The sequence below is a fragment of the Gossypium hirsutum genome, chromosome A09, assembly GCF_007990345.1.
Source record: "Gossypium hirsutum isolate 1008001.06 chromosome A09, Gossypium_hirsutum_v2.1, whole genome shotgun sequence".
Classification (NCBI taxonomy): Eukaryota; Viridiplantae; Streptophyta; class Magnoliopsida; order Malvales; family Malvaceae; genus Gossypium; species Gossypium hirsutum.
This window is the reverse complement of record NC_053432.1, coordinates 45,864,167-45,888,459: the sequence shown is the minus strand read 5'-3', so window position 1 is coordinate 45,888,459 and position 24,293 is coordinate 45,864,167. Positions and strand designations below refer to the sequence as shown.

Sequence of the window (24,293 nt, the reverse complement as noted above, 5' to 3'; positions counted from 1 at the left end):
ATATACTAGTATGATTATTTTACTTTGATAAATTGTATATATCAATTTCGTACTTACTTACTAAGCTATATGCTTATCTTCTTTTCTTTTTCTTGTCTTATAGAGTTACTAAGCCAGCTCGGGATTTGGAGATCGTCGGAGACCCATCCACACTATCAATACTTTTTGGTACTTTGTAAACACTATTTTGGAATTATGGCATGTATAGAGGGCTGAATCATTTTGTTATATGTTATAATTAATTTGGTTTAAAATATTACTTTTCAAATTTTGATAATTTACTTGTATTTATGTATATCTGTTAATGTTATCTATTTTTGTTCAAGCTAGAAGAATTAATTATGTAAGGTCAGGTAAATGTGTGAATTCATGTTTTCGTGATCTGTAATATTCCGTACCTTGTTCCGGCTTAGAACATGGGTATGAGGTGTTACATTATCATTTTGTTCCTATGCTTATAGTTGATTAACGGTATCCTGTCACACCCCGACATAAATAGGGTTAGTAAAAATAACTAAACAAGAAATGAACATTGGGCTTGATGGTTAAGAATTAGTGCATCCACCTTAGAGGGCCTAGGTTCAAGCCTCTTTCCCCCTCACATTTTCCTTTTAATTTTAGAAAAATTGGGAAATTTGCATGTGTTGCCTTAGGGAAACTCTAGGTATTTAACCAATCCTTTCCTAACTAGAATTCACATATTGCCCTCTTTTCAATTCCAAATAGAAATTTTCCTTCCCCTTCCTATTTCTTTTTTTTCGTCCTCTTTTCCTCTTCTTTACACCTTATTTTCATCTTATTATTGTTGATTATTTTTCTTTCCCATATCAAATAGTTCCCCGTTCGATTATTTTCTACTAGTTTGGAAATTGCCATGAATAGCATCCATATCCTTGCAAAGAAACAGTAAGTAAACCTCGTTTCAATTATTAAATCTCGTATTTCCATAATATTAATGTCCGATGTTAATCTTTAGGTTGGATTAATCAATCTTTTATGATTCTTGACAAATCTTTGCAAATCTTTTTAAAAACTTGATATTAATTGTTAACTTGTGTGTATTTCCTGTTGAAGGACTGGACCAAGGTGAATAAAACCAAAATCAAGTGTGAGGAATATCGATCAGACTCATGGTGAAAGGTGTATGTTCTTTACCAAGTGAATTGGGGCACACCGTATGTAGGTATAGGGCCACTTGATCACCCACATAGGCATGTGGACTACATGGGTGGAACACACGACCACCACATAGCCATCTACACCTGTACATTTTAGTGACTTCGTGAAGCACACGGTCCTATCTCTAATGTAGAGTAATTTATCGATTTCCACACAGCATTAGGCTGTTATGGCCTAGCCACACAATAGTGTAGCCCTTTCACACAGCCTGACCACACGGTCTTCTGACCTCTATTTTATAGTTTTGCCTAAAATTTTGTGAATTATTCAGTTTAGTCCCTGTATAGTCCCCAAATTATTTTGGAATATGAATATTATGAATATGTTGGAATCTATGATTTAATGATTAGATTACTATTGTTATAATATATAATATATGAATGTTGTATGACTATTGCCATTATAATTCTAATGAATTGATACTATAATTACTGTTTCAGCCTTTCGACTGCATGTTAAGCATGTCTATTGCTACTGTTGAACTCTACTATTTTTGGACGGTATTGTTACAAGCATGTCATATTGCATTGCGTGGGGTGAGACAATTGAAAGGAGGAAGTACTAACAGTTTAATAATCTATAAACACTGTAGGTTCATCCATATCCTACTGCCAGTTTATCTGCAAACACTAGTGGTTCATCCACAACTTACAGGCAATTTAATTACATTTTAAAAAAAGAATAATAGTGCTTTACCCACAATTTTTACTGGCAGTTCATTTGCACATTACTGGTGGTTCATCCACAAAACGGAGTGTTGGGATGGATGACTTCTAGGGAATTCATATTGTGGAGTGTAGTGGAGTATGGGTAGGAACTTTTCTGTTATACTTGCATTGCATTGACATTCATAAGCATGCAAAAATAATTTGTTGACTTCTGTTTGCTATACTATTGTGATTACTCTAAGAACTATTATTATGTATGCATTATCTACTATTTGCAATGACTTCCTTGTGTCAAGACTCACACTGAGCTTCTTAAGCTCACCCCTTTAATTTCAATCTTTATAGATAACCAACAAGTTTAGGACACAGACTCAGCATACAGAGGGCTTGGCTCAATCTATTTTTATTAAAAGTATTTTAGACTTATTATTATAATTTATATTATTTTGGAATTGTATTGCTTTGTTTGAATTGCGGCATAGGACTTAAGTTTTGGGCTTATTTAATATGCATAACATTTAATTTGATTTTAGGATATTGAAACATGAATTTTGAGTTAATTACTCATAAAATTCTAGTTTTTCTTATTTAAAACTATTATGAATGTAACACCCCAAACCCGAAACCGACACCGGAGTCGAACACGAGGTGTTAACTGACTTTAACCCCTTATAAAATTTATTTTCCAGACACTGCCCAATCTGTGTACTAGTCGTTTTAAAAATCATATCTTGAGTTTCGTAACTCGAAAATCAATTTCGTGATTTTTCCCAGAAACTAGACTCATGTGCCCATCTATGTATTTTTTTCTAGAATTTTTGGTCGGGCCAATTAGTACAGTTTATTAGTCAAAGTCTCCCATATTGCAGGGGTCGACTACACTGACCTTTTCCCATTACGACTTGGATATCTCCCTGCACGGGGCTTCAATACTGATGCCGTTTGTTTCTATGAAAACTAGACTCAGAGAGGAATCTGTACATATATGGTACGACCCCTAATTATCTCTGGTTAATTTATAATGAATTTCCAAAGTCGGAGTAGGGAATCCAGAAACTGTTCTGGCCCTGTCCCACAAAAATCTGATTATCTCTTAATATACTGCCCATATGATCTTTTCGTTACTTCCTCATGAAAACAGACTCATCGAGCTTCGATTACATAATTTATTCATCAATTAATTCCACTCCTACTATTTTTAGTGATTTTTCAATCTCATGACACTGCTGCTGCCAGCATCTGTTACGAAAGTAACTAGGTCCATTTCATGCCTACCCTTGATCCAACTCAATCGAACATTCGTGCCATTTTCGCATGGCTTAAAGTTTACATGCCAAGGTTCAAACACAACGTAATAGCTTATACATGCCAAAATGTTCTTCTAAGCCAACTAAGAAGAAAGTACCAAAACTTGCTATCCGGTGTGATGACTTCGATGACGGCCTGACCCCGCAAAATTAGATGAGTCCAAGCAACCTATAATGGGTGACAAGGAAACACCGAGTGAGTTTATAACTCAGTAAGTCATAAGCAATGCACTACCATCCATCAATAACATTATCACAAGAGGAAACAAAATGGAACGAGACAATTTACTCCATCCATACCGAACCATACCATAGTTCCTCCAACCTATCGGTTCAGTTTCATATCAATTCATGCATTCACATTCCATATACTCATCAATAGGACATTGAGGCATTTTCATAAATCGATTTATTTTCGTTACAATCAAACGACTAAACGGCCTTTCACCCATCCTACGATAAATTTTATGTACGTGACTTCAAGTATATTTGTCACATAGGTTCAAACTTACCGAGCTCAACACCAAGTATAAGCATAGCACCTATTAGCCATGTACTCAAGACACTTACCCGATCCGCTGTCCGCGATCGACTCAATAGTGTCGCACACATAGTGTCCATAATGATTCACGAATGTATATTGAGTCCGCACACTCAGTGCTATATAATCAACTCGCACACTTAGTGCTACGTAATCAAATCGCACACTTAGTGCTACATAGTCAAACTCGCACACTTAGTGCCGCATGGTCAATTCGCACACTTAGTGCATCATATTCATTTCGCACACTTAGTGCAACATAGTCAAATCGCACACTTAGTGCTGTACAATTTAATCCCGCGCACTTAGCGCCAATCTCATGGTCATAAATGGTTATACCCGCACGTTTAGTGCCGAGATCAACAACTCAGTACATCTTACCTCTTTTCTTTTCATTCAACAATTTCATCATCACATACGTACATGCATATATATATATATGTATATTTATTCATTCCATTCAGCATCAATACATAAACATTATGACCATTTGAAACAATACCAACTACATGCTTAATGACTTACCTCGTGTTGGGTAAGACGGTTCCAACTCGGCTACTCGATGACCTTTTCTTTGCCTTTGCTCGATTCACCTCCTTTAACTCCTTGAGCTTAATCAATAATTTAACTAGTTTAACCACCTTGCCAAATATTTACAATCCAATTTCACATGTATATGTATGTTAGTATATTCGGCTAATAACCTCATGCAACTACCATATCATCAAAATCTAATCACCCATGCACATGCATTAGGTAAGTTACCTTTGCTAATTTTAAACCCAACATCACACAAGCTCTCAAGGGATGGCCGAATGCTTCTTTTGTTACCCAACTAATCATTCGACAATTTCATCCCCTTTGCCACCCTTTTATGCCTAATTATCTAAATCAAGATAAGATCATCAACATGCCTAACCATAGCCGAATGTGCAACATTAATCTATCACCTCTATCTCTTAAATACTATCAAGTTCATTTACTTCTAATTTCTTAAGTTCCACATCTTAATACCCATTATACATAATCAAATTTAACATCATCTATATATTTACTCATATGGCCGAATATACATACCCCCATATAATATCATTTTCATTCCATTTAACACTTAATTTCCACCACATAATCACTTGGCCGATTTTGCTAGCATACAAGCCTATGACCGAATGTCCTTGACCTCTAGTCACCTAGATTTTTATTCTTTAAGCCTCATCCAACTCATATTTTTCATTGACAACCTCCTTAACTTCAATTTATTCACATCTTTAATCATGCTACATTCGACCATTATTTAACAATAATTCATGCATCCTTTTTATTAAACACTCAAAATCAACCATCTTCATACCTCATCACCAAAGACATCAAAATACCAACCAAGAATGTAACATTCATGGCCGAATATCATCTCCATCAATTAACAAAATTTGAACCATGGCTAGGTCGATTTTCACTTACAACTTAAAATATACATGAATCTCAAAGAATAATATCAAACATACCTTAGTCTAGCAAACCACCATAGCCGATTTTCTCAAGCTTTTTCCCCTTCCTTTCTTTCCTCTATTCGGCCAAGGATGTTCAAGAATGAACACTTTTTTTTTCTTTCTTCAATTCACGGCAACAAGGGGGTGAGACCATGTTATTTTTTTTTCCATCACCCTTCCTTTCATTATTTAATTATCATGCTTATTATTTTATTTTCCTTACCATACATCACTAACACAACATGTTGGTGACATGTTTCCACCCATAGCATGGCCGGCCACTACATATTAGGGAGGGGGAATTTGACATGCAAGTCCCCTTTTTCTTCCACATGCACTAATAGGTCCTCATGCATTGACCTATCTCATTTTAAAATTTTCTCATATAAGTCCTATTGACTAAATTCACATGCAATCGACTAAATCGAAGCTTGAAATTTTCACACATTCATGATTACATATTCTAGACAATAAACATCACATTCAAACCTTTCGGTGACTCGGTTTAGCGGTCCCGAAACCACTTCCCGACTAGGGTTAATTTTGGGCTGTCACAATGAATATCACTTTTTCGTCGCAATATCACATGAATGAGATTTTGAATTGTAAATAAATTGGAAATAAACTTTTGCAAAGTAATTGTTAAAATCAATTGGTTTTTTTTAAGAAATTGTTCCTTATGGGAATCACATTAAGTTTTTCTGATAATATAAGCAAATGTTTCAAAAAGATTGTTTTAAACTTCGATAGTTTTATTAGATCGACTTAAAAATGTTACATTTGGTGGTATCAGAGTTAGATTTCTAAAACTCGGATTGTGGATTTTTAAATAAGTCTGTATACATGTCATAAAGAGGGGTATTTTGGGGAAAAAGTCATGCCACAAAATTTTGAAAAATTATTTTCTTCAAAAAGAAATTAAATCTAAGACTTTGATGCCGATTCTAATTTAGTTAATTGTTACTTTTGAAACTTTAGATAAATTGTAACCTTTAGATTGTAAACACTAAGGAAAAATAGTTTATGCTTAAACATTTTATGTGTGAAAACTATAGATATAGTCTAAATCGTAGACTTTCAAATATCATTATGAACACCCAAGGCAGATGGAGTAAGGGTAGGCATCGTAGGGCTACACCTATTGAGCCTCCCACTATTCAAGGTGAAAACCTAATTCATGAGGTGAATTAGGTAGAGAATTCAACTCCCAATAGTGGAAAAGGTTATGAGAATGGAGAGGATGTAGTGCCACAAGTGATGTTGAGGATTCTGCAGAAGGTTGCTAGAGCCCAAACTGGATTTGGGAACCAATGATTCTTTACTGAGAAGCTCCACTCTAATTGGGCTAAATTTTTTAGGGGTGTTGTTGGAATGACCCCTACTATGGCTAAACTTGAAGGGTATTGTGTACTTGCTAAGGGATGAGGCTTATTGCTAGTGGCAGTGTATTGTGGGGGGTATGCAGACTGAACATTTGACTAGAGATATTTTTAGGAGACCTTTAAGAAGAAATATGTAGGAACTAGTTATGTGAAGGCCCACAGACTCGAGTTCATCAAATTAAAATAGGGACATAAGAAGGTGGCTTAGTATGAGGTCAAATTTATGTGGCTTAGTCGCTATGCTTAGGGTATGGTTGGCACTAAGTAAGATAAATACGTGAGGCTCGAAAATAGAACCTCAAAATATAAATGGCTCCACACTAAGAAAGGGTGTTTGAGACCCTAGTGGAAACAATCAAGATTGTAGAAGAAATCAAGCAAGTGGAATGCAAAAAGGGAAGAAAAATATGGTCCCTATTAAGAGAGATTCTAACTCCACCGATTTAAATTCTTGCCCCTCAAAATGGACCTGAGAGGGTAGATCATAGCAAAGGGTTGCTCTAGCTAACTCTAGCGGTAGGACTCCCAACTGTACATATTGTGATAAACACTATTTGGGTGACTGTTGGAAGAAGTTGGATGTTTGTTTAAGGTGTAGGTCGGTTGAGAATAAGATTAAATATTGTCCTTGTCAAGTCGATCAGATGCAACTCCTACCCAGAATCAGGCCCAAAATCAAAGAACGAGTCGGTTACCTCCGAGGGGTCGATGTCAGAATAGGGCCACTAACAATATTGCAATTGGTAATTAGGGTGTGAACGATTGAGGGTAGTGAGATTGTTATGGTTGGTGAATGAAAAAACTATTTTTATAATGTAATCTATGTTATAGTAGTTGAGAAATTGGTTCAGAAAATGCGTGAGGCCTATCTAGCCAATGTGTTAGATGTGAGTGCTAGTAATGCAACTGTGAATAGTATCCTAATAGCAAAGGAATTTTCGGATGTTTTTCCCAAGGAACTGCCAATGTTACCTCTAGGCCATGAAGTAGAATTCAAAATTGAGCTATTGTCAGGAACTACTCTGGTGTCCATTTCTCCCTACCGCATGGAACCTAAAGAGCTAAGCGAATTAAAAATCCAACTATAGGAGCTTTTGGATCGATGGTTTATTAGACCCAGTGTTTCTTCGTGGGGAGCTTCATTCCTATTTATTAAGAAGAAAGACGACTCTTTAGGGCTATATGTAAACTATCAACAGTTAATAAATTGATCATTAAGAATAAGTATCCTTTACTTAGGATCGACGACCTATTTGATAAGTTTCAAGGTGCAATGGGGTTATTTAAAATAGACTTAAGTTTTGGGTACTATCAATTAAAAGTGAAGGAGACAAATGTGCCTAAAATTGCATGTAGGACTCAATATGGTCATTATGAGTTCCTTGTTATGCCTTTCAGACTAACCAATGCTTCTATTGCATTTATAGACCTAATGAACTGAGTGTTCCAATCATACCTTGATCAGTTCATTTTGTGGTTATCAACAACATCTTAGTTTATTTCAAATCTGAAATTGAACATAATGAACTTCTTAGGGTGGTTTTACAAATTCTTCGCAAAAAGAAACTTTATGTGAAATTGAGTAAATGTGAGTTCTGGCTTAAGAAAGTCATTTTTTGGGACATGTGGTATCTGCGAAGGGTATCTGAGTACATACAAAAAAGATAGAGGCTATTCTGGTGTGGAAACAACCAAAAAATGTTTCTAAGATCTGAAGTTTCCTTGGTTTAACAGGGTATTACAGGAGGTTTGTTGAAGGGTTCTCTCTGACTGTTTCTCCACTAAATAAACTATTGAGAAAGAATAATTAGTTTTAATGGATGGAGGATTAGCAAGCTAGCTTTGAAAAGCTAAAGTCAATGTTGACTCAAGCTTCTATATTGATTCAACCTGAGTCGATAAAGGAGTATGTGGTGTATAGCAATGCATATTACACTAGCTTCAAATGTGTGTTGATGCAAGATGGAAAAATGGTTGCTTATGTGTCGAGGCAGTTGACACCGAATGAGTGCAAGTATTTGACTCATGATTTGGAGGCAGTGTTGGTGTTCGTATTAAAAATTTGGAAGCACTACCTGTATGGTGAGAAGTGCTAGATTTACACAGATCATAATAGTCACAAGTATCTTCTTACCCAAAAAGAGTTAAACTTGAGGCAACAGAGGTGGATTAAATTACTGAAAGATTACGACTGTGTGATTGACCAATGTAATGGCAAATGCTCTGAGTAAAAAATAAATGATTAATCTAAAAATAATGTTTTCTAGGTTGAGTCTAGTGGATAATTGAGGCTTACTAGAAGAATTGCCAGTGAAACCCACCTTGGCTAATGAGATAAAGGAAAAACAGTCATTAAATGTGTCCTTGTTACCACAAATTAAACAAGTAGAGAATGAAAAGACCAAGGATTTAAGGTTCAATACTGACGGTATTCTATGCTTTTGAGGGAGGTATTGTGTGTCAAATGATAAGGAACTAAGATAGTCCATTTTTCGGGAAGCGTATAGTAGCCCTCATGCTATACACCCTGGAAGGAGTAAGATGTATCGATATTTAAGGGAACTATACTGGTCGCCTAGACTGAAGTAGGAAGTGATAGATTTTGTAGCTAATTGTTTGACAAGTCAATAGGTGAATGTGGAACACCAGTTTTCTTTTGGCTTGTTATCGCCGATTAAGATCCCCTAGTAAAAGTAGGATCAAATAACTATGGATTTTGTTAGTAGGTTACTAATAGCACTAGAAAGAACATAGGTTTTTCCCCTTACTTATTGGTTAAATTGTTCCCATTCAGTTATCCTTAGCATATATTTTAGCATTTTTAGTTTAGTAAATTGCATTTTATAACTCAATGAATTAGAGCCTATTTTATCCTTAATTTTGCTATCTTTTTTGCATTAATGTCATTGCATGAGTTAATTTTTAGATTGCGTCCAGAATTGTCGCCACACCTGACAGCTGTCCGGATAAGAACAAAAAAAGGGTGAGCTGTCCAGTCTAGTATAACCAACCTATATGTACAAGGACTGAATAATTTTGAGGAAAGGACACTTGTATTGTTGGAGAAGGACATAAAACGTGGACGTGAGAAGAAAAAGAGAGCTTTTTGTTTTGGATCATTATTTTCATCATCCTACCTTAAAGCTTGTGCCATGGAAGCTGAAGCCTCTCATGGGTGAGCCGACGTGAAAACCAGATGCAGACTAGCTTCTGACAAGGAGACCTAAGTGCAAGACAAGTGGAAATAGAGAGAATCAGTCAAGTTTTCTAGGAATAGTATTCTCCACTCGATTATTTATTATTTCTTTCTAAATGTTGGTGATTACTCTTTGTTTCCTATTGTATGGAAGTACACACGGATTATTGGTTAAATTTTATCTTATTCAATCTCACTTTTATTGTTTAATCTTGGGGTTTGAATTTTTTTAACACGGAAGTGTTATTATAGTCACTAGCACTGAAAAGTACAGTGACAGTTTGAGCCAACAAGCATTTCAACAGAAGTTGAGTGAGGATTAGAGGAATTTAGTCCACTTGTTCTTAATAGTGCCATATTAGTTAATGTGCATGTTTAAGTCTCCGATTAAATAGAGGAGTGATGCTTGGTAAGATATACATTGAATTTTATTGCCTCGACAATCACCTATCCTTTTATACCTTGTGAGCACTTAGTGTTTTGCTGAAGATTCATGTTAGGGATCCCAATTTATAATTATCATATTTTATTTTATTATTTTCAATTTATTACATCGACAACTATCCTCACAATTTATCTCATTCATATCTAATTATTGCACTGACATTAATAGACAAAAGACAACCATCCCTGTGGCATCGATATCCTACAGCCTCACATCTGTCTAGTATACTTGCATCAATAGTGTACGCTTGTACATTGTTGCTGTGACGTTAACAACCGATCAGTTACCCTTAACACCCACTAAGAAATATTCAATTTGGGTGATAGTAGATCGATTAACTAAGTCAGCTCATTTTTTTTTCTTGTTCTTATGGATTTTTCATTGCAAAAGTTGGCTAAGTTATACATATCGAAGATTGTAAGACTACATAGGGTACCAATGTCGATTATTTCAAATCGAGATCCCTATTTTACATCTCAATTTTCTAAGAAGCTACATGAGGCACTAGGTACTTGTTTGGATTTTAGTACTGCCTTCCATCCACAGACTAATGGACAATCCGAATAAGTTATTTAGATCTTATAAGATATGCTAAGGGGTTGCATTATCGACTTCTGAGGTAGTTGGGTGTAACACTTGCCTCTAGCTGAATTTGCCTATAATAACAACTTTTAGTCGAGTATACAAATGGCATCGTATGAGGCCCTGTATGGTCGTAAGTGTCAAACCCCACTATGTTGGACTAAGCTAAGGGAAATGAAAGTTTTAAGTCCCGAACTATTACAGGAATCTAATGGGAAAATTAGATTGATTCAAGATAAACTGAAAGCGGCTTTGGATAGACAAAAGTCATTTGCAAACCTAAAAAGAAAGGGCATCGAGTATAGTGTTGGAGGTCAAGTTTTCCTAAAAGAATCTCAATGGAAAAAGGTGTTGAGGTTTGATCAAAAGGGCAAATTGAGTCCTAGGTTCATCGGACCCTACAAAATTCTTAAGAGAATCGGTCTAATGGCATATAAGTTAGAATTATCTCATGAACTGGACCATATCCATAATGTATTCCATGTCTCTATGTGTTGGATCTAATGCCTTAAGTTTAGTATATTCGTCTAAGTAAACTTGTAATTTTTTCGTATAGCTTGGTTAATAAAATTAGTCATGAATTATATTAATACTTTTTAATATTATTCTCACATAGTTTTTACACGCAAAGCAAAAGGGAAGCATATGTTGCTCCCTAGTTATCTAATGTTTAACTAATACTAAGCAGTATTACATAGTCGGATCGTAATATAGAAAGACAACTTGTATTAGTAGATGCACTTAAATATTTCCTTAGCCTAATTGGACATGAGCAAATCAATTAAAAGACTAATATGTCGTCTATCAAGTCTAATTGGAGAGATGTCTTGTCTTGGGCATCGGAGTAGATGACTCATAGAAGATAAAGACATAGATGTGGTTGACTGGACTAGTAGTACATTGGACAAGACCCAAGCAGAATAGATCCTGAATCTGTTTATTAATTTATTCACTTGAGACATTCATAATGTGGCATACCTAAATCCTTAGTGGATGGTGGATTATGTATGTGTGATTCATACACATTAATGTAAGTAAAAGCCTGAGTTCAAATAGATAAGGAACCGAAAGCTAGTAAGTTGGGCATACGACTTTTGTAGTATGTAGAGTCATTCACAATAGTGGAATTTATAGTCCAAAACATGGGTAAATTATATCCTCTCATTGGCATTACATGGTTGATAAAAAGTAAACGTGGCCACGGGTCGTCCGTATTCGTGATGAATGACTTGATCATTATTGGATGGTGATTGAGTTTTCATGAAGAAAGATGTAATAGTTATTATGAGATAAAATAGAATCAGATTGGGAGAACAAATAATATCCTAAAGAGATCAAGGATATCTTATGAGGGTAGCACACTTATGACAAGATCATTGGAAGAGCACTAAGTAGTTGCTTTCATAATGGTATGTCATTTGGAAGCTTAGTCACGATACTATAGTGGAAGGACTTCATGAATAAATGAGTTTATAATTAATAAGCGTAAAGACAAAACTTAATTATAAATCATTTGAGTCTTAACTACATACGTCCAATCAGTCCATCTACTAGCTCGTTGAAACTAGAAATGAATTACGTGTTTGAATAGAAATGAACAGAATAAATAGGAAAAGAGAAATGGGAAACATTCAAGAACGATTATGGTTTTCTCCGAAATGGAGAAATAGAATCATTTGGAAATAATTGTAGGTTTCCAAAAATGGAAATGAAAATGAAAATAAAAATGATCCATTTGCAATCCTATATGGATTACTTAAAAAATGATCAAAAGAATAAGTTTATGTTTTTGTACTAGTTTGAGCCCCAAAAATGAAAATAAATCATTCAATCATAGTGAATATGTTGAGTTGTGAAATATTAAACATATTTTCTTGAAATTTTACTAAAGGCAACATCGTCAAAATTTTACCAAAGGTAAAATCATTAAAATTTTGCTAGGGGTAAAATAGGGATGAGAAAATTATTTTGTATATAAATATTAAAGTTTATTTTTGGAAATAGAAAAACTAAATCAGGTTGAATCATATTACAAATTACTAGGTCAAAAAGGTCCAAAAACTACCTATACATTAAAAGGATGACAACCCTAGTAGGAATACTAGGGTGTGCCGCCCACATTAGACCTATTCAAACTAGGATATTGTTTTTCTATTTGAAATAAACCACAACTCAACAAGGGTTCTACCTTCTTTTCCAATAAAGAAATAGCACTGATAGATTTACTAACACAACTTTGAGAGATTGTTATTCTGCTGCAAAATAGAGAGAATTTATTTTCAACTATTACATATTTGTTTTTTGGAATAACAATTCTACTGGTTTCTATTAAGAAGAGAAAATTTTCTTTTTCACCCCCAAAAGGAGAGAAATTATTTTTTAATTTTTTGTTTCGATTCAATTGGTTCAAACCCACACTCGAAGCAGTTCGTGGTACGAGAATAGCAGATAAAATCATTTAGTTGAAAGATGGGGACAATGAATGTCCGCTAAGTCAAAAACAAAAGTATGAATTCGGTTAAGGTTTATTGCAATAATATCACAAATTAGGTCGATTTTTAAAATTTTAATTTTTCGCTGTGCAAGAAACTGTTTTTAAATCGGAGTATTTCCGACACCATTTTGAGATGATCTTAATCTGATCCTTCCCATATTGTTCCAATCGAGGAGATTGATGTAAGACTGGGTTTTTCCTTTGAGGAGGAACTCGTACAAATTTTAGATCGTGAGGTAAAGGTTTTTAAGAAGGAAACCGAATCCCACTTGTTAAGGTTCTATGGTAGAACCATGCCACTAAGGAGGCACATGATAATCAAAAGACTTGATCCATCAACAGTATCTTCATCTGTTTGAAAGAGGTAAATTTCAAGGATGAAATTTCTTTTAAGGAGGGGAGACTCATCACACCCCGAAATAAATAGGGTTGGTAGAAATAATTAAACAAGAAATGAACATTAGGCTAGATGGTTAAGAGTTAGTGAATTCACCTTAGAGGCCTAGGTTCGAGCCCCCTTCCCCCTCTCATTTTCCTTTTAATTTCAGTAAAATTGGAAAATTTGTATGTGTCACCCCTAGGGTTTACAAACCCTGGGTATTTAACCAATTCTTTCATAACTAGAATTCATATATTGCCCTTTTTTTAATTCCTAATAGAAATTTTCCTGCCCATTCCTATTTTTTTCCTTCTCTTTTCCTATTCTTTGCACCATATTTTCATCTTATTATTGTTGATTATTTTGCTTTCCCATATCAAATCATTCCATGTTCGATCATTTTCTATCGGTTTTGAAATTGCCATCAATAGCATCCTTATTCTTGTAAAGAAACAGTAAGTACACCTCATTTTGATGATTAAATCTAATATGTCCATAACATTGATGTCCAAGTTAATCTTTAGGTTCAATTAATCAATATTTTACGGTTCTTTACAAATCTTTGATAATCTTATCAAAATATTGATACCAATTGTTAACTCATTCGTATTCCCCATTGAAGGACTGAATCTAGGTGAATTGGACCAAAGTCGAGCGTGAGGAACATCGATCAAACCCGTGGTGAAAGGTGTGTACTATTTACCAAGTGAATTGGGGCAAATCATGTATAGGTATAGGGCCACACAGCCACCCGGTGTGTGGACCACCTGGCCACCACACAACCATGTACACCTGTAGATTTTTGGGACTTTATGAACCACACAGCCTTAACTTGTTACACGGCCTACCACACAGTCGCGTCTCTACTATAGGGTAATTTATCAATTTTCACACGACATCAATTGTTGAGCTAATTAGATGTTAAGCATGTCTACTATTTCTGTACAACACTGTTACAAGCATGTCGTATTACATTGTGTGGGGTGAGACAATTGAAAGGGGGAAGTACTGGCAGTTAAATAATTTGCAAACATTAGTGGTTTATCCATAAGTTTTGCTGGCAGTTCATTTGCACATTACCAGTGGCTCATCCAAAAAACAGAGTGTTGGGATGGATGAGTTCCCCAAAGCTCATATTGTGAAGTGTAGCGGAGTATGGGTATGAACTTTTCTATTATACTTGAATTGCATTGACATTCATAAGCATGCACAAATGATCTGTTGAATTTCGCTTACTATACAATTGTGATTGTTCTAAGAATTGTTATTATGTATACCTTATCTACTGTTTGTACTAATCTCCTTAGGCTTGGATTCACACTGGTCTTCTTAAGCTCACACCCCCTTAATTTCCATCTTTACAGATAACCCACAAAGTTAGGACGCAAACTCAACATACAGAGGGCTCGACTCAATTTATTTTTATTAAAAGTATTTTCGACTTATTATTATAATTTCTATTATTTTGGAACTGTATTGTTTTATTTGAATTGTGGCATGGGACTTAAGTTTTGGGTTTATTTAGCATGCATGATATTTAATTTGATTTTAGGATATTGAAACATGGATTTTGAATTAATTATGCATAAAATTCTAGTTTTTCTGATTTAAAACTATTATGAATATCACTTTTCCACTGTGATATTATATAAATGAGATTTTGAAAAGTAAATAAATTGGAAATCAACTTTTCCAAAGTAACTGTTAAAATCAATCCTTTTTTAAAGAAATTGTACCTTATAGAAACACATTAAGTTTTTCTGCTAAAATAAGCAAATGTCTTTAAAAGATTGTTTTAAACTTTGATAGTTTTACTAGGTCATTTCAGTGGCCAATGTAATCTTTAGAATCGGGTCGTAACGTTTAGGATGGGTTAGAAAGGTTACATATCCTAAACCTGTCTATAATGTAATCCTAGCCTATTACATATCCAAAGAGAACAAAATTTGATCATGTATCATGACATGGCTTGATAGGTTGGGTTATAATGTGAGTTTGTAGACTAAGGTTGTAAAAAATATGGCAATAATACAGAGAAGTGATCTAAAATATAGCAATAAGGGATGGCATGGAATGGAAAAGTTGAATGGTACCATTACCTTAATGAGTTTATATTGTTTTAGATTTAATTTGATATTGATAGTGATAAGAATTGGAAAGAAGACAAAGAATAATATTTGAAGCAAAAGCAAAGATATGGTTTCTTTAAGAGATTCCCATCTTGATTGGGCATTTTCATATTCAAATAAATGTAGCAGTTAATGGGTGCTACTGTCTGTAACCACTTACCAATTCAAAAGTTAGATCATGCGTGGATCATTTTTAAAGGTCTAATCAATGAAGAAAAAGCTATAAAGATTGGATAATTAAGAACCCAAAGTTGGGGTTAATTTTGGGTCATAAACAACAGAAAAAGAGGATTGGATATCAACTGGATTCCATGTTTTTGGAAAATGATTTAACGGAGTGTTTTAACGATTCAGGAAGAGTTAAAAGAAGTAGGTATACCATACCTTCTTGGAATACAATAATTACATGAATATGTTAGGAGCTTCCAACATGGTGAAGTGTAAGGCTTTCTCCACGACTCACGAGGGAAGCGTGAAATATTAGTATTTATCTTTTTTATTCAAAGCTTCTCAAAGCTGGGTCAGATGTTTTTGGGTAGATTCCATGCTCATAGGATGATATATGAAACGAAGAGATGGAAAATCTTTACAAGATTATATGAAAAAGTTTCATGTAGCCACGTTACACATGAAGAATTTGGAGGATCAATAGGACATTGATACATTTACTATGGAAGTTCAAAATGAGCATGTTCAGTACTTATTTACTAATAATAGACGGCAGAGTTTAGCAGACTTTTATGAGAGGGCGCATAAGCTTGCTAAGGTAGAAGAAATCAAAAGACCAACTCACAACACCTTTCATAGGGATGATAGGCAGTTAGGGGTCATCAGAGTGCATGTGGCCAACAAGGTCCATCTTATCAGAGTCTATGGGTCCAATGTGGGGGAAAATAAAGGAATTATTCACAGAGTGAATCACCAAGGGCGTTTCAGACACCTTAGGGAAAGCACAAGAGAAGGTATGTTCCCCATGGAAAATTTGAAGCTTACACTTCTTTAAATACTTCTCATACCTATATTCTTAACTGAGTGAGAAGCTTAAGAATTTTATCAAGTCCACCACCCATGTGACCCAATCAGTATATCTAACTCAAGAGACAGATATAGTTTTCACAATGACAAGGGCACAAGACATGATTGTTTCTCTTTAAAATAATTTTTTGCAGAGTAACTGTTAAAATTTTTTTTTTTAAATTGTACCTTGTGGAAACACACTAAATTTTTCTAATAAAATAAGCAAATGTTTTAAAAAGATTGTTTTAAACTTTGATAGTTTTATTAGGCTGGGTTAGAAATGTTACATTTGTGGTATCAGAGTTAGGTTTCTAAAACCTGGACTGTGGCTTTTTAAATAAGTCTGCATGCATGTCATAAAGAGGGGTATTTTGGGAAAAATTCATGCCACAAACTTTTGAAAAATTATTTTCTTCAAAAAGAAATTAAATCTGAGACTCCGATGCCAATTCTAATTTAGTTAATTGCTACTTTAGAAACTTTAAATATATTGTAACCTTTAAATTTTAAACACTAAGGGAAAATAGTTTATGCTTGAACTTTTTATTTGTGAAAACTGTAGATACAGTCTAAACCTTAGACTTTCAAATATCATTATGAACTCTCAAAGCAGACGGGGTAAGGGTAGGCTGTGTAGGGCTATACCTGTTAATATTGCATATATGTGAATTGTCATGTGGATGATACGTCAAAATTTAATTAATTTTTTAAAATTTAAAATTTTCAGAAAAAAGTATAAAAACTATTTTTAAAAATTAAAAATAATTAAATTTATAAAAAATTATAAAAATGTTATCAATATCTTATTAAGTGGATATTCTTCATGATCAAGATAAAGTTTTAATGTACTAGTTATTAGAATTAGATCTCTACTTCTTTTATACTTCTTATGCCTATAAATAGAGACTCTGATGAAGCATTGTAAATCCCTTTTGATCAATAAAGTTCATTCTCTGTTGCTCTCATATTTTCTTTGTTCTTTATTCTCTCCATCTCTCTTTACTTTATAACACGTTATCAACACGATCTTGCTTAAAATGGCAGTTCCTTTTATCGAAGATCAAATTTATCCTCCATGCCTTTGATGGCAAGATGCAAAGTTTTTATAGGAAGTTTCTTTTATTTAATGTTTCATATCTGATTATTATTTTTTATTCTGCTTTCATTATATGTTATCATTGTTTTGATTAACTTATTTTACTTTTTGTTTTTAAGGATGGTGAAAGATTTGATACCGTTATCTATATAAAATCAAGAATATTTTTGAACTATCTCATACCTTCTAATGATGACAATGATGTTAAAGATCTTCATATATTTTATTATATTTTATCTATTGTTTATTATAATTGGAGACTAATCATGACAACATGCATAGGTAGATTTTGATTTGAAATCTCACGCATGTTTGCGATGGTAATTATGAAATAAAGAATCTATTGGGATGTTTATAAGTCTTGTCCTACTAGATTTGTTGCATTCCCCGAAGTGAATGTAAACATAAAGAAAATAAAAAAATACACTAATGGACCACTAAAAGTGGGAACATAGTAATAAATAAGAGAACAATGAGAGTTCTCAAGATAACTTTTCAAAGGGTAAAGATAACTTATGTTATCAATATGTGATATGGAATGTTATTGGCCACATATGTGGCATATGCCCAAATATTTTGTTTCTGTTAATATTCTTTGAGGAAGGATATAAGAATGTAGTAATAAATTCTATCATCATAGATAGAAAATATTTATCTTATTTGGTACTGAAACAAACAAATATTATTCCAATATTTGATAATACAAAATTAGTTGAAAGCTCCAAAAGAGCTAATATATCACTATCTAAAAAGTACAAAATTTGTGTTGGTTAATGCATTACTTTTAAAATTTATTTGACTGTGAAAGATCTACTTATGAGCAATAGAATATGATAATTCTATCTAAAGCTTATTATAGTTGGATGTATCTAAAGTTGCAAGTATTTTTTAAAAATTGTGAGTATAACTCTATAGTATTCAGAGTAAGTTTTCAATTAAAATTATGTGGTAAAATATTACTGATAAGACCTTGCAAGAGAGAAAACTTATGTATGAAAAGTCATTGGTTATGTACATGTTATACACATGGAAAATAAGATTCACTCTCAAAGTTTGCTATTAATAGATTTTTGGGCATTTGAAGATTTTAGCATATTCCTTGAAGCGAATATTGCATATAATTATTTAGAAATTATATTTATTGACTTTGTGGCATTATAAACTTCAAATTGATTTAGACATTTTTAGTAGTAAATGACATAATAGTACTTATATATGGATACAAATTAAAAGAAATATAATAAAATTATCAATTTGTTACAATTTAGTACAATTGAAACACATGTTAAAGTAAACCAGAAGTTTACTAATACAAATGCATTTATTACTTGGTGTGACCAATTAGACTATCCTGGATCATAAATGATGCGAAATTAATTGAGAATTCATATGGACATTCAATTAAAGTACCAGAAGATTCTTTAATTTAAAGAATTCTCATTTGAGATTTAATATTTTACATTTCTAAAATGAATGTGGGCCCATTCATCCACCATGTGGATGGTTTTGATATTATATGATTTTTGTAGATGGATCTACAAAATAATCACATGCATTATCAACTCGCAACCTGTCGTTTGCGAGATTACTTGTTTAAATGATTAATTTCAGATTATGCAATTAAAACAATTCATCTTGCTAATTTTGGTGAGTTTACATCCCAAGTTTTTAATGATTATTGCATGTCAATTGGGATAAAAGTTAAACATCCTATAGCTCATGTTCACAGACAAAATGATTTAGCTGAATTATTTATCAAATGCCTCCAACTAATAGTTAAATCATTACTTATGAGAACTAAACTTTCTATTTCATCATGAGATTAAATTGATTTACGTGTTGTACGTATCAAGCTAATAAGTTATAAATACTTCCCATTACAATTGATTTTTGGTCAAGAGCCAAATATTTCTCATCTTACAATTTCTGGATGTGCGGTATATGTTTCAACTGCTCCACCACAACTCACAGGTCATAATAAGAGATTGGGAATGTATATTTATACGAGTCTCTTTATAATATTTTTGAGCAATTAATTCGAGATTTAATTGTTACATGAGTTGTCAATTTTCTCAATATTAGGAGGAGAGAAACAATAACCTGTAATGAGTTAAGGGGAGAGTAATTGAACCAGAAGTTCAATAAGGATAACTCATTACAAGTTTATTGTTGGATGTATTTACAAACTTAATGAGAATAACCAAGTGTTTTATACCATTTAATATTTTAATTTGATTCAAAGTCTCAATAGGACAATCAATTGGAATAAATAATAGATTGATCGGTTCCAAATATGAGAATTATTCTAGATGGTCATATAGTGGAGGCAGGTGCTCCAAAAGAGACCCAAGACATAACTAATAAGTAAAACTTTAGAAGAGATTTAGGTACCTGAAACTGAATTTTAAAATAATGAAAATAAGAGATCTCGATAAGTTATGTCAATTCGAGAAAATGTGGAACCGAATAATAAAAGTGGTCGACAATGATTTTGCATGCAGTATTATTATAATAAAATAAAAGGAAGATTCTGAATAAATCTATTGAGAAATATAGATATAGAATAAATTGATCAAAATAGAAAGACGCAACTCAAGTACAATTAAATTTGTAGAGTTTTTGGACCAGTAACCCAAATATCTAAAGGTATAAACCCAGTAAAGGTGCAATTAAAGTAGTTTTGCAAAAGCAAAATAAAAATATGAATTTTTTTGCTAAGTCCTAACATTGATTATGAAAAGATGTAATATTCTTTTGTGGTGGATGCAATAACCTTTAGATATATTATTAAATTGATAATTCATAAATGATTTAACTTGCGTCTAATAGATATTGTTACAACCTTTTATGAATCACTATATAGTAAATTTTTATATTAAAATCCTTGAAGGATTTAAAATGCTAGAAGCATATTGAAATTCTCAGGAAATTTTTCATTTATATGAATTGAAATAATTGAACATATGTGGTAAATTTGACTTAGTCAATAGTAGATGAAAGAGGATTATAAAATGATCCAAAATACCTATTTGTATTTTTATAGAAGGATCATGATTAAAGTTTGCTATGATTATTGTTGAAATTCCTAAAGAGTTCAAAATATATTTCTCCAAAATTTTCCCTCACTCGTGATTTTCAAAAAAATGGTGGTATAAATGCTTAGCAATACATTAAAATATGTTTAGCAATACATTAAAATAGTCATTTGAAAAACTAGTATTCAAGATTGAATACATAGAATATGAGAAAGTATGTTATATTTTCATAAGAGGGAGTAAATACGCGTTGTACTCTTTTTTCCTTAACCGAGGTTTTGTCCCATTTGGTTTTCCTTGTAAGGTTTTTAATGAGGCAGCATATTATGCGTGTTATAGATCGTTTACTCTTATTCATTCATTAGGTTTTTATCTTACAGAGTTTTTTCTAATAAGCTTTTAACGAGGCACATTATTTACCAATGGACATCTAAGGAGGAGTGTTATGAACATCTTATTAAGTGGATGTCTATCATGATCAAGATAAAGTTTTAATGTATTTTAAATTCTAATAGCTATTAGAATTAGATCTCTACTTCTTTTATACTTCTTGTGCCTATAAATAGAGACTTTAATGAAATATCATAATCATCCCTTTTGATCAATAAAGTTCATTCTATGTTGCTCTCATATTTTCTTTTTTTTTTATTCTCCCTTATCTCTTTTTATCTTATAACAAAAAAAATATTTTTTAAAATTAAAAATTTAATTAAACGTTTATCTATCATCTGCATAATATTTATGTATATGCTACGTTAACAAAGTTAAAATTTTTAATAAGAGAAGATGAAGGAATAAAATAATTTTTTTTATAAAATTAGAGCAATGGGACCATTTAGAAAAGATAGAATAGGAGAGTAATTTAATAGGTTACTCTATATAACCAAAGATGTCAGAATTTAAAGGAGAGAAAAAGAAGCATTACTTTGGCCACACCTTTCCATTGCATTTGAAGGGTGGAAATGAAATTAAGAAGAGAAGTAGAAGATGAGGTTTGGGCCAAACAAGTTGGGAAGAATAGTCCTTTTAACGGGTGATGCTGTCTGGGACCGCTGACCAATTCCAAAGTTAGACCATGAATGGATTTTTCTTAAAGGTCTAATCAATGAAGTAAAAGCTGAAAAGATTGGATAATTAAGAACCCAAAAGCTGGGGCTAATTCTGGGTCATAAACAGCAGAAAAACACGACTGGATATCAACTGGATTCCATATTTCTGAACAATGATTCAACTGAGTGTTTTAACGATTCAGGAAGAGTTAAAAGAAGCAGGTGTACCATACCTTGGTAACATTTAGTTGTATGAGGATGATCACGGCAATAGCAGGCAAATGTAGAGGTTTCATTTTGTTTGTATCCACATCTTCCGCCAGAATCCTTGCATATTTTGCAATAATCATCGTATGCGAAGTATTTAATATCAAAGGGTTCGAGTAAACTTTCATTCACGGTGCTGATTCCCCCAATCAGATAATCAAAGGCCTTTTTCCCAATAGGAATTTCAACTTCTTCACTGTATCCAATACATTCATTTTCATCCTCCTTAAAGAACATGAGGGAAGTTTCTTTTCCACCCTTTCTGCAACTGAAACGATGATTCGGACCTCCCCTGCTTCGGCAGTCGTAGAACAGAGTAATGTTTTCAGCTGTTTCAGTATGATTAAAAACATTGTTTATCAAAATCGGCTGAGGACAAGTGTTGTTCAATTCCACTCGTTTGATTGTCAACAAATCATGAGACCGATTGAGATGCAGCACATAGAATTCTTGGGAACTGAGCGTCATAACAGGGGGTTGATTCTGCCTGCACTTCAGCTTATACCCTTCATTACCGTAACCGCAATATGAAGGTCGATTATATTGATCGGTCCAGAAAGGATATGAAATATTAGAAAGGTTTCCACAATCAAATGGAGCGCATGAAGTAAAGTGGAAATCATCTAGGGCGTAAGACAGTTGGAAAATAGTTAAAAGGAATAAGATGGAGAAGGAAGATGGTGAAAGGAAGAAGGCATCCATGGAACATTGAGTGAATAGTTTGTTTAAAGTGAAAAAGGGTTTATATATACATATAAAACAGAATGAGAAGGTGAGATAGAAAGGGAAGAATTGGGGAGACAAAAAATGGGGTTGGGTTGGAAATTTAACAAAAGAGGAAGGAGAGGTGTTAGAAATCTCCAAGAGATACAAGGGTGCTGACCTTGACTTGTGGAAAGATACTTCACATGTGGTTGAATGCGAAGTGACGGATGATAGACGTAATGCCATTTAGTGGCTTATTTTTCATGGACAAATCATCTTCACTCCAAAAATCTCGTTCAAGTTTTTGGCACAGAAGGTTTACCACTCCACTAGGAATTTTTAGTTTTCCACCACTTAAATGACTAGCATCATTCTTAATTTTGAACTTAATAATCAAAATACCATACTATGACAAAAAAAAGAAAAAGTGTGATAACTACAACATAAATATAAAAACACTTCAAATTTATGTATCAACACATATATAATTATATTTATAATATTATTGTCAATTGACATCATCATTATTATTATTATTATTATTAAAAATAAAGGTAAGCATATATATTTTTTTGCGAAAAGTTTATACATAAAATAAGCATGATATAGAAAAGTAAATAAAAAAATATATGAAAAATGAGTTAAAGGAGAGGTAAAGAAGAGAGATGGTTGGATATTGAATTGAAAAGAAGCAACACCCGAAACAACACGTAACTTGGCTATTGAAATGAGGAGCTATGCCTATAATTCAATTTCGATATGTTAAAATTCAATTAGTGTGACTTGTTCAACACTTAAATGACTTTAAAAAAACAATAATAATAAAAAAGAAGAGAGATTTTAGCATCATTCTTAATTTTGAAATTCATTATCAAAATACCATCTAAAATATACTATGACAAAAAAGTATTATAACTACAACATAAATATAAAAATATTTCAAATTTATATATGATTGATATTATTATTGTAATCATTAAAAAGTAAATTCAAACCCGTTTAAGTATATTTGTTTACGTAAAGTTTATGCGATATAAAAAAAGTAATTACAAACACAAATATATGAATATCGAGTTAAAAGGAGAGGTAATCTTGTGGAAAGCACTTTATGAACTTACGAGAGATGTTCGGATATTGAATTGGAAAGAAGCAACACCCGAAACAACACATACGTTGGTTTTTGAAATGAGGAGTTTTGATTCTATTTCAATATTTTAAAATTAAGGCTTCAACTTACTATTTTGTTCTAATTTAGTACCTAAACTTTTTTTTACCTAATTTGGTATCTGAACTTGACATTTTTTCTTAATTTGGTACCTAAACTTTTTTTAA

The 24,293-nt window shown here is 32.9% G+C and overlaps 1 protein-coding gene across 2 annotated transcripts; it reads right to left on the bottom strand.

Moving 5' to 3' along the window:
• Positions 1-2,980: 2,980 nt before the first annotated feature.
• Positions 2,981-23,170, bottom strand: LOC121206629 (LEAF RUST 10 DISEASE-RESISTANCE LOCUS RECEPTOR-LIKE PROTEIN KINASE-like 1.2). Of its 2 annotated transcripts, none has more exons than XM_041077662.1 (2): positions 22,223-23,170; positions 2,981-3,323 (listed from the first exon to the last, which is right to left on the bottom strand). In XM_041077662.1, the coding sequence occupies exons 1-2, from the start codon at positions 22,956-22,958 to the stop codon at positions 3,262-3,264; spliced, it is 798 nt and encodes a 265-aa protein (XP_040933596.1). In that variant the 5' UTR covers positions 22,959-23,170; the 3' UTR covers positions 2,981-3,261. The 2 variants fall into 2 exon arrangements, with proteins under 2 accessions (XP_040933596.1, XP_040933597.1); XM_041077663.1 differs by lacking the exon at positions 2,981-3,323 and adding an exon at positions 4,220-4,306.
• Positions 23,171-24,293: the final 1,123 nt, after the last annotated feature.